This window comes from Lagenorhynchus albirostris, chromosome 10 (genome assembly GCF_949774975.1).
Source record: "Lagenorhynchus albirostris chromosome 10, mLagAlb1.1, whole genome shotgun sequence".
Taxonomy (NCBI): Eukaryota; Metazoa; Chordata; class Mammalia; order Artiodactyla; family Delphinidae; genus Lagenorhynchus; species Lagenorhynchus albirostris.
This window is the reverse complement of record NC_083104.1, coordinates 67,591,366-67,605,996: the sequence shown is the minus strand read 5'-3', so window position 1 is coordinate 67,605,996 and position 14,631 is coordinate 67,591,366. Positions and strand designations below refer to the sequence as shown.

General features: G+C 37.7%; 1 protein-coding gene across 1 annotated transcript in view; it reads right to left on the bottom strand.

The window, feature by feature from the left end:
* Window positions 1–14,631, bottom strand: part of ZFAND3 (zinc finger AN1-type containing 3) — a 324,296-nt gene that overhangs the window by 205,759 nt on the left and 103,906 nt on the right. The window contains exon 2 of the mRNA XM_060162773.1: window positions 3,003–3,043. Coding sequence (XP_060018756.1) covers window positions 3,003–3,043 — 41 coding nt within the window. The remainder of the gene's footprint in view (window positions 1–3,002; window positions 3,044–14,631) is intronic.

Genomic DNA, 14,631 nt, shown 5'->3' with positions numbered 1-14,631 from the left:
TTGATTTCTCTACCCACTAATTAATCACAATACCCACAGTTTGAAAAACTGCATTAAAAAGTAGTGTTTCAACCAGTAAGTGTTTATATCACCCTAATATAACTATTAGTACCATGTCATGAAATTTTGTTGCTTTCTATTATAGATATATAGATATTTACTGATTCTTTTAGTAAAGTCATACGAAAAACAGTATGAAATGTTTAATGAAAAACAGAATAGCATGACAGGTAGAATATTATAAAGGGGGTAGAAAAGCCAAAACTAAACAAGACTTTAAACATGTTTTTACTCATTTCATTCAATTTCATGTAAACAAGTTATAACAAACTCACTTTTCCACCATAGTTTTAAAAAGGAATCCTGAAAAATCTCTTTAACCTAATGGTACACAATAGCTATTTTTAATTTTTCCACGTTTTAAAGTACATTGTACACTTTAAAAGACTATTTAAAATCACAGTGGCTTTGGCCAAAGTAATCTTCATGTTGTCTTTCACATCTCATGCCTCTGCTACAATGCATTTCTATACTCTCCCTATCTTCATAGAGAAACAAAACGCACAAATGTATCTTTAAAGTTCAATGATCTTTTTTCTCTTGAATTTCAAAAAGAACACCAAAAATGCTGCTTCAGCAAGCAGGACGTTACTTACAAGTCATTCCTTTCAACTGATGTTGGGGAAATCAGGAGTGTGGGGGCAAAGATAAAGGAAGGAGAGAGTATTTTCTTTACACACTTGAAAATATCCTCTTAATATTTTTAAAAGCAAAAATAACTGAGCTGTGTAAAGAGTCAATGGACACAGACCACCAGAGATACAATAAATAATGATAACCATAGAAAATAAAACTGTAACAAGTCCAAAGAAACGCAAAGACCGTGGCTGAACTATCTTCGCTGATACTTTTTTTAACTTTATATTTATTTAGAGACATGAGACAGTTCTTTGAGTATCTGATGTGAGCCACCTGACTCACAGGTGCCTGGCTTCGCCCACAGCCATGCTTTACCGAATTATCAGGGGGAACTAGTTCTATGTGGAGACAGACACATAATATACATTTTCTCTCATTGCTACTTCATCTTTACTACTCATACATATAAACTCTCATCAGTAAGGAAGCATTTCTTCATATCTGTAATTGTAGATACGCGTGTGGAGACAGACACACAATATACATTTTCTCTCATTGCTACTTCATCTTTACTACACATATATATAAACTCTCAGTGAGGAAGCATTTCTTCATATCTGTAATGGTAGATATGCAAAGTAAGAAAAGCACAATACATTCACTTAACATGGCAGAGATTCTGTTAAAAGCGGGATAAAAACCAAACTTACCAGTATTTTTTCTTTTAAAAACCTAAAGTATTTGACAAATTCCAGACCTTTAACAGATACAAACTGCCAGATTCCCCAGCCCTCCCACCTCCATCAACCTATCCCCTAGTTGTGGCATAAATATAAAGGTCTAAAGCTTACACTATGATCATTTCCTTGTCCAAATAGCACAATGAACAGAAGATGAAAACTGCCAAAGATTCTCTCCTTGACCAAATTCCAGCCAGGCTCCTCTGAGCCCTCTTCTCTACCAGGCCTCAACCTTGACCTAAAAAAACTACCGACTCCCAACACAAATCATTTTATACACTCAGATCCCCCCACATTAACAGATTTAAACAACCACTAACACAGTTTTCAGACAGCTTAAGGCCCCTTCCCTAGGGTGATTCTAGTCCCTCTTAAAGTGCCTGTCTGAGAAAGCTCAAAGCTGCCAAAAGAATTTAAGATTTGTTCCAACAAACAGCTGACTACAGGCCCCTGACTACCCTATCTTAGAGCATTTACTAAAAACGGTTTAAAATTGTAAACCCTTCCTCTGTCCCTTTGAGATGTATATGTGTATCTCCTACAACTCTATCACTCAGGAGTGTCTTTCTCAAGGACATGAAAGCCATTCCTTTAAATGTAATCATCAGGAAGAACAGGGTCTCAATCTCTATCTCTGTAGGAGGATAAAATCCTAACTTTCCTAACTTCAATAACTGTCAACCAACAGACCCTGCCAGTCTCATTTACAATAACCAATCCTTTGTGATTTTTCTACTCGCCTGATTATACTGAGCCAAGCTAGCAGCCCCTCCCCTACTCCTTCATTCTCCCTTTAAAATGCCCATTTCCCTCTGCACAAGTCCCCTTTTCCCTATTGCAGCGGTATATTACTGATTAAAATCTGTCCTTACCACTTTAACTTGTGTCCAGGTTTGTCTTAGACAAAACAATAAAGTAATAAAAAGTAATAAAGAATGAAACTTAAACATATCCTAATTAGTAAGACTTAATTATTTTACGTAAGATCATTAGATGTGAAGTTCTTTTAAAAAAACACCTGAAGGTTTTAACTTCATTAAGGAGTCATAATTCAAGGAGTCAACCAATCAGCATTTAGGGGGTGGAAAAGGCCCTTGTCAAACATCAAGCCTAAGCCCTTCATGTTACAAATGATGAATCTAATGCCCAAAGAGATTAAGTGACTTACCCAAGGTGATTTCATTGAGGGATTGGATTAGAAAGCCTAATTCAGCATTATTCTCTTCCTGACTCCAAGCTGAAAATATTCTTTCTCTTGTATTCTCATTGGTAAAAGCAACATTCACCATTAATCATTCAAATCAAGATCAGAGATGAACATATATATTTTACCCTACTACAACACAAGTGTTTACAATTGCACTATATGCCAACAACTGTAAACTGAGGAAAGTTTGTTTGGTACAAGTACACACAAGATTTCATTTCACTCAGGGAAGACTGTTTCAACAGTCCCAAGCAAGTATATGAAGCAACTTAGTGACGAGAAACTGCTTTCACACACAAGCAAATAAAACCCCATGCATAAACCCAAAAAAGGGTAGACAGTCTTAAAATAATTTAGACAGCCTTAAAAACAACCAAAAGAAGAAAATAAATTTAAAACCCTTTTTCTGCACTTACCAGCAAAGCATTTGGAACAGAGATTCATAGTCTTGCTGGACCTGGGGCAAAAAGAAAGAAAGAAAAGAAAGAAGAGCTAAAAATTCAGTTATCACTCTAATCAAAACATAAAGATGTTTGAAACATAGGCAAAGAATTTCCTGGCCAGGCAACTGAACTAATAAACTAATGAGAAGTCCCTAACCAGCTAGCCACCCTCCCCCACAACAAAACAAAAACAAAACAACAAAAATAAAATGCTTTTTTGTTTGTTATCTGTGAGTTAGTCAATGCTTTATTTTTTGTGACTAGCAGCTTATATGGGGCAAGTTCAGGAATACTGTAATATGCCCAGAAGATAACAGAGGAGTGAATTTATCCCACATGATTGCCACATTCCCTCTGTTTACATTAGAACATACACCACAGACTCATCACTAAAAAAGGGAAAATTTTGTCTGTAAAGAGGTAAAACTTGCTCCTTATTTACACACTCAATTACCTCTATAATATTACTTGACCTTTTGTCCTCTTTCCCCTCATTCCAGTCCAATTTCAGATCCTGGTCATATTATGACCTTGCCATTTAAAATTCTTTCTTCAGATGTTCCCAATCAAATTATTTTTCATGTCCCTTCATCTGTTAATAATAACTACAATTCATTGAGTACTAACTTGGATGGGCACTTAACATACATTATCTTATTAATCTTCCCAACATTCCTGAAACTGGGCATTACCAGAGTGCTTCGTTTCTAAAATACACCTTTTAAAAAAATCACATAAACATTTCTACAACCAGGAAATATCATACCACTGGCTACAAGTGATGAATAATTTAATGAGGAAATGTTTCCACCACCTCCTTCCAAGATGTTATTAAATTGAGTGGTCTTCGAAATCAAGGACATACAGTCATCCTCATTTAACAGGTGAGCAGCTTGCCCATGGTCACACAGCTGGGGAACTAACTGCAGAGGTATCTTACCTAAGGTCTGAGCTAACTCCAAAGGCCACCCTAACTACAAAAGCCTCCTAGAATACTCTTTCTTGAGTAAACTGACCTATCTACAGCTTCATTCCTCAGCAACTCCCCTCCCAACATCTGAGTCTTCCCAGAGCCACTCCTACACATGGAATATGGCAACAGTCTTCTGCCCTCCACAGTTAATTTAACAATTAATGAAAGCCTCCCTCGGGAAGTATTCCCTGATGACTATGATTGTCTTCCAATGTACTGGGACCCAAGATCTAACTGTCAGTAATTGTCATAGGGTGATAAAATGAGGGGGGGGTGGGTGGGAGAGGAGGCAGGAGGGATCACTAGTTCTCTTTCCCAAAAGAGATGCTATGTTAACAGGTGGATCTTTCTTTAGAAGTCTGCGTAATATAAAGACATCAAAGGCAGTAAGGAAATTTAAGTATCAACAAAATGAATAAAAATGAAAAAAACAGACAAAGAGATGTATTAACAGTGGCATCTAACATTTATTACAAGCCTACCACGTGGTAAGCATAATAGCACATGCCTTCGACCCCATTTTACCAATGAGGAAACTGAGTCTCCAAGAGGGTATATAACTTGCCAAAGTTACAGAACTAGTAAGTAGATGAACCTGGTCTAATTCCAAAGCCTGTGTTTTCACCATGCCAAACTAGGGCCTCTGCCTCAATACAGAAGTTTAGATGAACACACTCTGGTGGTTTGGGAGAATGGTCCCACAAACAAGATTTAATCTACGGTAATCAAGGCAGCTCCTGGAAAAAGTACAGCCTTTAATCTGGAGGAAGCACAACTACTGCCCGACCCTCCAAATACACATATATATACACAGGGAAGCGACCCAAGGCTGCCAGTCATTTCAGTTCCAACTCAAGGAAGAACTGGGGATGAAGGAATTCCTTTGTTGCTAGAACTACCCCCAGGGAGGAAGGCCTCTTCCTGATGTGGTCGCTATCTCTTGCCCATGCAGTGCCACAGAGAGCCAGAGATAACTTGTTTATCCTCCGCTGCTCCCCATGATCCAGCAGGAATCATGGACAGCCTGCAGAGAATTACTGAGGGCAGCTGGGCACCAAGTGTGCCAGTTTTAACATCTGTGTTTCACAAAGCTGGTAAGAAAAAACGGCAAAATACAAGAGCAACTTTTTCGACTTGCCATTATCTCTCTTCAGATGGCTGATGTATTTTAAATGCCCACTATACCTATATATTACCTAGATGACATCTATTCTACTTTCTGAGTAAGAACTTTTCAGCAACACAGTCATCAGTCAGGTTACAAAAGAAATAATACAGATATTGATATTATTAATCAAAACAGAGATGTTGTCTAAAATCTGAAAGAACCAGATTTTGGATATAGAAGTAATAGCTACTGGTAATGCCAACTTGGATCACATATGTCAGAAACACTGAATGTGAAAAAAATGGCAGAGGCTTCTGAGAACTTTGCTCCTTTCTCATGTTCAACATGTAAATCTTGAAGCTAACCACAGGCATACAACCACCAAAAAACGCAGTGTGATCCACCTGCACAGTCTTGGGGTAGACTAAATAGAGTTCTCTATGTGGCCACAAGCATGAAAGGTAGATATGATTCTCTTATATCTCCAATGTTCCAGAGAAATTGCTCTTACTGAGATATCCAATGGCTACCATGTTTCTAAAACCAAGGTTTAGTAGGTTGAATAATGGCTGCCCAAAAATATCAAATCCTAATCCCTGAAATTTGCAATTCCCGGAATTTATCTTATTTGGGGAAAAGGTCTTTGCAGAAGAATTAAGCTAAAGATTTTGAGCTTACTCTGTATTATTGAGGTGGGCCCTAAATGGCATTACAAGTGTTTTTGTGAGAGGAAAAGAAAGTTTGGAAACACACAGAGAGAAGGCAATGTGAAAATGGAGGTAGAGACTGGAGGAATGTGGTCACAAACCCAGGAATACTGGAGCAGCCACTGGAAGCAGAAAGAGGCAAGCAAAGGATTTTTCCCTAAAGCCCCCTGGAGGGAAGGCAGTTCTGACAGATTTGGGGCTTCCAGGCTCCAGAAACTTAAGAGTATATATTTCTGTTGTTTTAAGCCATCAAATTTGTGGTAATTTGCAGCCCCAGAAAACTGATACACAGGGTTATGACCCTGATCTCATCTTACTCCCTCTCTCTCAGCACCATTCAACTAGATCCATCCTTCTTGAAACTCTCTACTTTTGCCTTGTCACTCAGATCCCAGATCAAATCTACCCCTACCCTCCACCCCATTTTCCTCCCACATAACAGCTCCCTCTTAGCCACCTTTGCTGGCTCCTCCTCCACTGTCAAGGCCTTATAATTGGAGGTCCCAGGACTTGGGTCCTCATTATCCCTACTTCCAACTTAGTGATATCACACAGTCCCATGGCTTTAAATACTATATCTATACACTAAAGACTCACAATTGTTTACCTTCATCCCAAACCTCTTCACCTTGCTCCAAACTCATACATCTAACTGCCTATTTGACATCTTTACATGCAGCTCAGTCACAACATTTCAAACTAGAACATTCAATATTCCCCCAAAACCCGCTGACCCATTTTGTCCACCTTTATAAATAGCAAACAGCTTCCTCCAAGTTGCTCAAGTCAAAATCCAAAACACCAACTTTGATTTCCCTCTTTCCTGCAGTCTCTCATACACAGTACTGAGCAAGATCCATTGGCTCTATTTTCAAATAGACCTAAATCTATCTACTTCTCTCCTTTGCCAATGCTTCTACTCTGGCCACCATGCTCTTACATAGGTCACTGTAAATGACATTTTACTGGTCTTCCCACTCCCATACTTGACAACGATTTTCCACATAGCAGCCAGGGTAATCTTTTTTTTTTAAAGTTATATCATACTATTTTCTTTCTTAATGCCAATTTCCTATCGCATTTATATTTTAGTGGTTTGGTTTTCTTTTTGGCTGCATTGGGTCTTCATTGCTGCACTCGAGCTTTCTCTAGTCGCAGCGAGCGGGGATTACTCTTCATTGCAGTGTGCAGGCTTCTCATTGTGGTGGCTTTTCTTGTTGCAGAGCACGGGCTTGTTGCTCCCCAGCATGTGGGATCTTCCTGGACAAGGGCTCAAACCCGTGTCGCCTGCGTTGGCAGGCAGATTCTTAACCAATGTGCCGCCAGGGAAGCCCTCCTATGGCACTTAGTATGAAATTCAAACTTGTTAACTAAAGCCTTAAGTCCTCTCATGTTCTGTCTTTTGCTCCTCTCACGTACCACACTTCAACTATACTCACCTTTTTATCTGTTTGTAGAACGCACTGCAGAGCTCTTGCCCATGCTGTTCCCTCTACTCTTAAATCATTGTAGGACTGGCTCTTTCTTGTCACTCAGGTCCTAGTTCAAACCTTCTCAGTAGGTTTCACCTGACCACCCAATTTAAATCACTCATCTTCCTGTTCACAACACCTCATTCTTTGATACCTCACCACTGGCCTGTTTGCTTGTTGACTATCCTTCAACGCCAGAATATAAGTATCGTAAGAGCAAATACCCTCTTGGACCCTCATTTGGTACTTAACAGGCACCCGATAAATACTCGTTAAGTGAAGAAATGAATCCTCTCTTGAAGGCATGAACCATGAAAATTCTAAGTAAATTTTTAATATATATTTTGTAAAGGTCATTCAAACACCTCCTAGAAGACACGGCATCCACAATTCCTGTCGCTGTCAGCCTGTCATCTCTCAGGAGCTCTGTCACACTGTAATATCTATAAATGGTAGATAATGCCACCCTCTGTACCTGGCCATGATTTGTCACTCAGGAGATAACAGGTGGCAGACACTTTCAGAATTTTCTTTCCCATGAGATGGAGTTGCAAAGAATCCAGCTTAAATTTTTTTTTTCTTTCAATAAATAATGTTTAGTGATATTTTCTGGTTTTGAAAATACATGTCCCTTGTACAAAATTTAGAAAAAGAACAGAAGCATTTAAGCAAAAGCCAAAGATCACTCATAATCCTTCTTCCAAACATAAGAATTGTTAACATTCTGAAATAATGCCTTTTTATCTTTATGGATATATGTAATAAGAATTTATTATATTAACAGTACTGGTAAAGTTGTGTGGTATGTTCACATGTATGCTTTATAACATACACGTTGCATATTTTCTTTTGTATATATAAAATACAAAACTCACCAAAAATATATAATTAAAATATGTAAATTTCATTTTATATTTATGTTTAGTGATATTTCCCATATCATTAAATATTCTCCAAAAATATTCTTGTTGCTCTGTAATAGTCCATTACATACTAACACTATAGTCACTCTCTTACTGTTGAATGTTTAATCTTTTCCCCAGATTTTTTCTATTATAAATATTGCTATAATGAGCATTTCTGGACATAAGTCTTTGATCATAGATCTTTGGCTGGTAACTTTAAAACTGACTCTGGGGGGCTTCCCTGGTGGCGCAGTGGTTGAGAATCTGCCTGCCAATGCAGGGGACACGGGTTCGAGCCCTGGTCTGGGAGAATCCCACATGCCGCGGAGCAACTAGGCCCGTGAGCCACAACTACTGAGCCTGCGCGTCTGGAGCCTGTGCTCCGCAACAAGAGAGGCCGCGATAGTGAGAGGCCCACGCATCGCGAGGAAGAGTGGCTCCCACTTGCCGCAACTAGAGAAAGCCCTCGCACAGAAACGAAGACCCAACACAGCCATAAATAAATAAATAAAATTAAAAAAAAAAAAAAACTGACTCTGGAAAGGAGAATTACTGAGATGAAAAAGTATGATTTGGTAAATACTGCCAAATTACTTCCCAGATGAGTTCTACCAATTTACACTCATCAAAAGCATCTGAAAGTATTTTTTTCAATACACTCCGACCAACATTAAGTAAATAATTAATTTCAAATCTTTGTTTAATGGGAGAAATGGTTATTCTGCTTTAATCATGTGTTTTCTTCTGAAATTAAAAAAAATTCTAATTCTGAAGGATATTAATTTTTTTAATGAAAAATAAATTAATCTTCCAGCTAGTTTGTCTCAAGGAATTAAAAGAACATTCCTAATTTCTGAGAATTCTAAAAACATTTTATTTACAGCATTTTCTTGACATTCATACAACACTACTAACTCTCACCACTCAGAAAAATGCATACATGCCAGGTCCCCCCCCCCAAATATTTTAATACAAATATGGAAATAGAAAACAACCCTGTCATCGTATCAGTGAGGAAGAAACTGAGGCACAAAAAAAATAAAGAGGAGTCAAAAGGAAAAACAAAAGTACCAATACATAACTATGCCAAGCCATTCCAGCCATTCCACCCTAAATTTCTCTAGGTAAGGCATGGATCATAACATTTTTAAAAACCTAGACTACACAGGGATTTCCTTCTTAATGAAGAAAACCAATCTGTAAAAACCAACGAGTCACATTTCCTAATTCAATCTCCTTCAATAATCCAGAGGAAGGAGAGGGGAGCTGGGCAGGGATGTGCATATACATGCAAAGGAAGAGAAGGAATAAAACAAACCACAATGCCTCCTCCACTCTAAAAACCATTCCAGTCACCTTAGAAGTAAGATTAGATGATTAAAGCCTAGTAACAATCCACGTGCCACCTCATACACGTTAAGCCAGAAAGTCTTAACTTCCTACAACAGCTAGAAAGCAGCAAACAACTCTACTAAATCATCACTCTTTGCTCACCCCAGGCAAACAAGAAAAAGGCCAGTTCAAACAGATGACATCCTAGCAGGCAATGACAAAGGAGGCTTTCAACAGTGCATCCAGCCTGTCTGAATTGTTATACATCACTCTAAATCATTCGGACAATATCTGCAAAGTTTTCTTTTTAAGGGAATATTACAAAGGAAAAGATGGAGTTGTTATTAAGGGGGATTAGTTGCTAGAATGTAAGCAATATGGGTCATGCTACTTTAAAAGCTAATTTCACTGTAATAATTTAGATTCCAGGTAAGGTACTGTAATGAACCGTGTCTTAACATTTTCTACCCAAATTCAAGGACAGGAAGGACATAGCACACACCTCTGGTTTTCTTTGTTTTAAGTCCCTGCACTAAAAAGATATACAGATGTAAAACAAGTCACATTATCATCTGTGGCCCTGTACACATCACTAAAAGGCTAGCCCAGCACTACCTAACGATTAAAACAAAATGAGGCATGGCCATCAATAAACTGATAAAAAGAAGAAGAAATATTAAAACGTAAATCCTTTGTAGAAATGCAGGAGAAAAAAATACAATGAACTGAATAAAAATGGCAAATAATTTTTCCACATAAGAGAAACTTAATGACCCTATCAATTCTAACACATACTGTATACAGTGGCTGCAGCTGTCTTACCATATATGCCCAAACATAAGGAAAGGTTTTCTTCCCTAAAATTATCCTTCAAGAAGCAGGAACTGTTTTACAATTAAATCCTTACTTTTGAAGTAGGCATCAATAATTTTATATTAAATACAAACAGGGGAGAAAGAAAAAAAAGAAAAGGCTTCCCAAAAACCTTGAAGTGAAAACTCCAAGCGAGCAGTCATGCCCAGGGGAATGGCATTTGGGATTCCAAAAGAGTAAGACCCTACCAATGGAATCAAACTCCCAGGGACGTCCATCCAGTCAGAGTCTGTGAAAGGGGCAAGACAGTGAAGTTCTCACCTCTGGGCATAGACAGGGAAGTTCTCATCTCTGGGCATAAACACTGAAGTCTGGAAAAACATCACATAACACTAGCGCTGGATGCTTTGTCAAGGTTATTACACCAAACAAGTTTCAAAAGGGAGTAAAATACAGATTTAAACACAGATTAAGTACTTATTCCTGGAGTGTGATGTCACAATTACAAGAGGTAGCTGCCACCTGAAAAAGGCCTCTGAAGATCATTTAGAAAGAAATGCAATAAAAAAAACCTTGGAAAGTTAGGAAGATCACAAATAACATCAAAATGATGGCAATTCTCCTAATGTTGTATGAATGAATTCTGTGGCTTCAGATAAAACTTACAGAGAGCAACATTTACAGATTCTTTAAATGCTCCATATCTCAAACAACTTGTAAGGAAGTAAATAACTGAAAAACGGGGCCAATACCTTTAAATGTGGTTTCAGTAAATAAATATTAAAGACATTCATGGCTGTGAAGATGTGGAGCATTCAAATAACTGTTTCATAAAATGACTGTGGGAAAGTAATATCTTTAAATGTATATTAGGAATAAATTCAAATACATGGAACTTGATAGTATAACCTATTCTTAAATATGCATGTGCAATTACTACTGGGGTAAACTGAGAGAAGAATATAGGAGATCTCTCTGTATTATTCGTTTTCTACAATTGCATGTAAATCTAAATTATCTCAAAATGAAAAAGTTAAAGAAAAGATTTTTTAATATATATGCAATTATTATAATTAACTATTTAACATTTTAATTATTTCGTCTATACCCCTAAAAATTTCTATATTTATGTTGACCAAAACACTTCTTTTTCTTATTGAGAAGATGGAGAAATGCCTTATATCTGGATCTCTTCATTTTCAAATATACGTAATATTTTAGGAAATTCAAACCCTGTATTGGAGGAAAATAATGCTCAGCAGAATTCACTTTTATAGTAGAGAAAACAGCAGGGGAAAAAAGAAGACTAAGCTCACTGCTGGCCAGTTACTTAAAGAAACTGCATACGAGCTGATTATTAAACTTTTCCCCTAAGTTATTCCTATCCATTTTTTTTTTTTGCGGTACACGGGCCTCTCTCACTGTTGTGGCCTCTCCCATTGCGGAGCACAGGCTCAGCGGCCATGGCTCATGGGCCCAGCCGCTCCGCGGCATGTGGGATCTTCCCGGACCAGGGCAAGAACCCATGTCCCCTGCATCGGCAGGCGGACTCTCAACCACTGCGCCACCAGGGAAGCCCTATTCCTATCCATTTTATTGGAAGTTTTCTAGAACTTTCTGAGTGAAAGTGTGAACTTTCACACTGAGTGAAAGAGTGAACTTTCTGGAGTGATGCAAATGCTCTGTATCTTGATCTGGTGGTGACTACATAAGTGTGTATATTTGTCAAAATTCACTATATTATATATATAAGATTGTGAATTTTACTGTATATAAATTATAGCTCAATAAAGTATTATTGGTACAAAAAACAATTTTTAAAATTCTACACATTAGGTACTATTACTGGTTCATTACAAAAGGAATTCTTTATGCTGCTCTGAAAACAACACACAGAAGCTTTCCCAACCATTTGGTATAGAAACAGATACCTGAGAATTAAATTGAGAACAGAAAATTTAAGAGAGAGAGAACAGTGAGGTATTCCCTGTCCTTATTTTTCTCCTGGCTAGCCATGGTGCTGCTGCAAATAGGTGAGGGTTAGGAGACACTACATTTATGGAAGTCAGAATGTTTTCACCTGAATAGTGATCAAAATAATTAACTGGCTACGAAACTTCCGTAATGGGTTAATAATTATACAAAAGAACCACTTCTTCTAAGAAAAAATAGTGAGCCTTGCATTTTCCATCATCTTTGCAACCATCATTACATAAAAACTACTGAAGAATTATATATGTACCTGTCCTACCCAAGTGACAAATATTTCTGCTTCATCCTGGTGAAGTGTGCATTTATCTACTCTTATTATTAAGACAATTTAGGCTTGCGAACAGAGGCATTCACTTATCCATATTTAAGGAAAATCAGATCAAACACGGGATAATTTTAATAAAAGATGAAAAGTAAACCTAACACATTATTATTAGATCTTTCTTTGCCAGAAAATGAGACATAAACCTGGGAGATGATAGTTACAAGGGTTCAAGCTGCAAGGTTAATAAACAGGCTAACACAGGTACTGTACAGCTAAGAAAGAAAAGCGTAACGTGCTTCTAACAGCTGGAAAACATCCAGGTAAAAAGACATCTACAAGATGTAACATTTCAGTTCATGTCATTCAGTTAAGACTCAGGTACCAAAAGAGTATCCACTAAATATGGAGGAAGAGAAAGTAATATCCAGCACTATACAAACAAAATATTTTTAATGTGCAGTTACCGTCACTGACATCAAAAAAATGTCTTCTGTACTTCAATAGCACCTTTCATCTTGTTCAAATTCTGAACATTTCATATATTACATCAGTCTACCAGGATATTCTTGGGGCGGGGGGAGTGGGGGTTGGGGCAGGTGAAAGGATTGGGATCACACCTACCATGAATCTAGATGAGAAATGGATGAAAGGTGACAACAGAAGAGAAATTGCTCTCCTTATTCCCAGTCCAATGCTCAGTGAAAAGGAAGAAAGTTCAAAGTTTAAAATTTCCATTTCCTGACTATTTTAGTCATTCACCACAAAATACAAGATTGCCTAAAGTCTGCAAAAGAAAATTCTCCATGTAATCAACCTGAGCAGTTAAAACCCCCAGCAGAAAAAGAGAAAGAGCTAGAAGGAAACTCAAGAGTACATCTTTTCTGTCCCTGCCTCAATAAGATAAAGTATCCCTGTTCTATGACCACAAGAGGTTCCACTGCTTCTTTGCGTGTCATGTTTCACTGCCTCCTAAACCTCAAAAACATTAATATCTAATGTCTTACTTTATAACCTTCCTACTATTGTAAATGCTTTAATAATCTTGTCATCAGAATAAAAACACAGGCTGCCACAGGGGTAAGTGGTAAGAACAGTGACCTGAGAGGAAAGGGCCTGTCTTGAATGTGTGACCTCAGGTTTGTGTTTTCTCATCCATTAAAACAAAATGAGTTTCTTAAACCAGTGACCTCTGACATTCTATGAATCTATGATCACACAATAATACAATCATATATAATCTAATAAGAATTACTAAACTCTCCATTATTTCTAGGCTATATATCTACTAAAACCTTCTGATGGGGACTATTTCCTAATTTTTCAGTCTTCTCACTCTGGAACATTTTCCTGAGATTTTCATTTAATGCTTACACTGTGACAAAAACTAAATATGGTGAAGGAATGCCCCTATGGATTTCTTTAAGTGCCATTCCAATTATATGACTTGTTATCAATGGTTTTAAATGCAAAGACATCATGACTCTTATTTATTAACTAGTTTTCTTATCACCTTGGGACTGTTTTGTACTACCACTGGTATAAACCCAATCCTACATCCATACTGAATTTCCACAGCTATTTACTTTCCTTAAGAAAATTATCTTGTCTTAATTCTGTTGAATGCCATATTATGTATATTCATCAACTTTTCTAAAATATCAGATATTCTGAATTTTAATCCAGTTGTCTATTGAGCCACCTATCCCACCCAACTTGATGCCATTCACAAACTTAGTGAGCATGTTCTGTGTACCACCCACCATCTAAGACTCTGCTGGAAGTATCAGAAGCTCAGGACCCATCTGACAGAATTCAACTTAAGAGTGCACAGCTCCTCTCCCAATGCTGAGGACCTGTGCTGAGGCATGACTGAATTGTTCTAAGAAGAACTTGGTAATCATGGGTCAGTCTATCCTCCTGGCCATACAACTTTGCCACCTCTCACAAACATGCTACCTAAACCATCACAAGAAAACCAAGATGAAAGGCTGTAATCTGGCAGAAAACAGACCCATAAGAAATAACCTACAGTAGG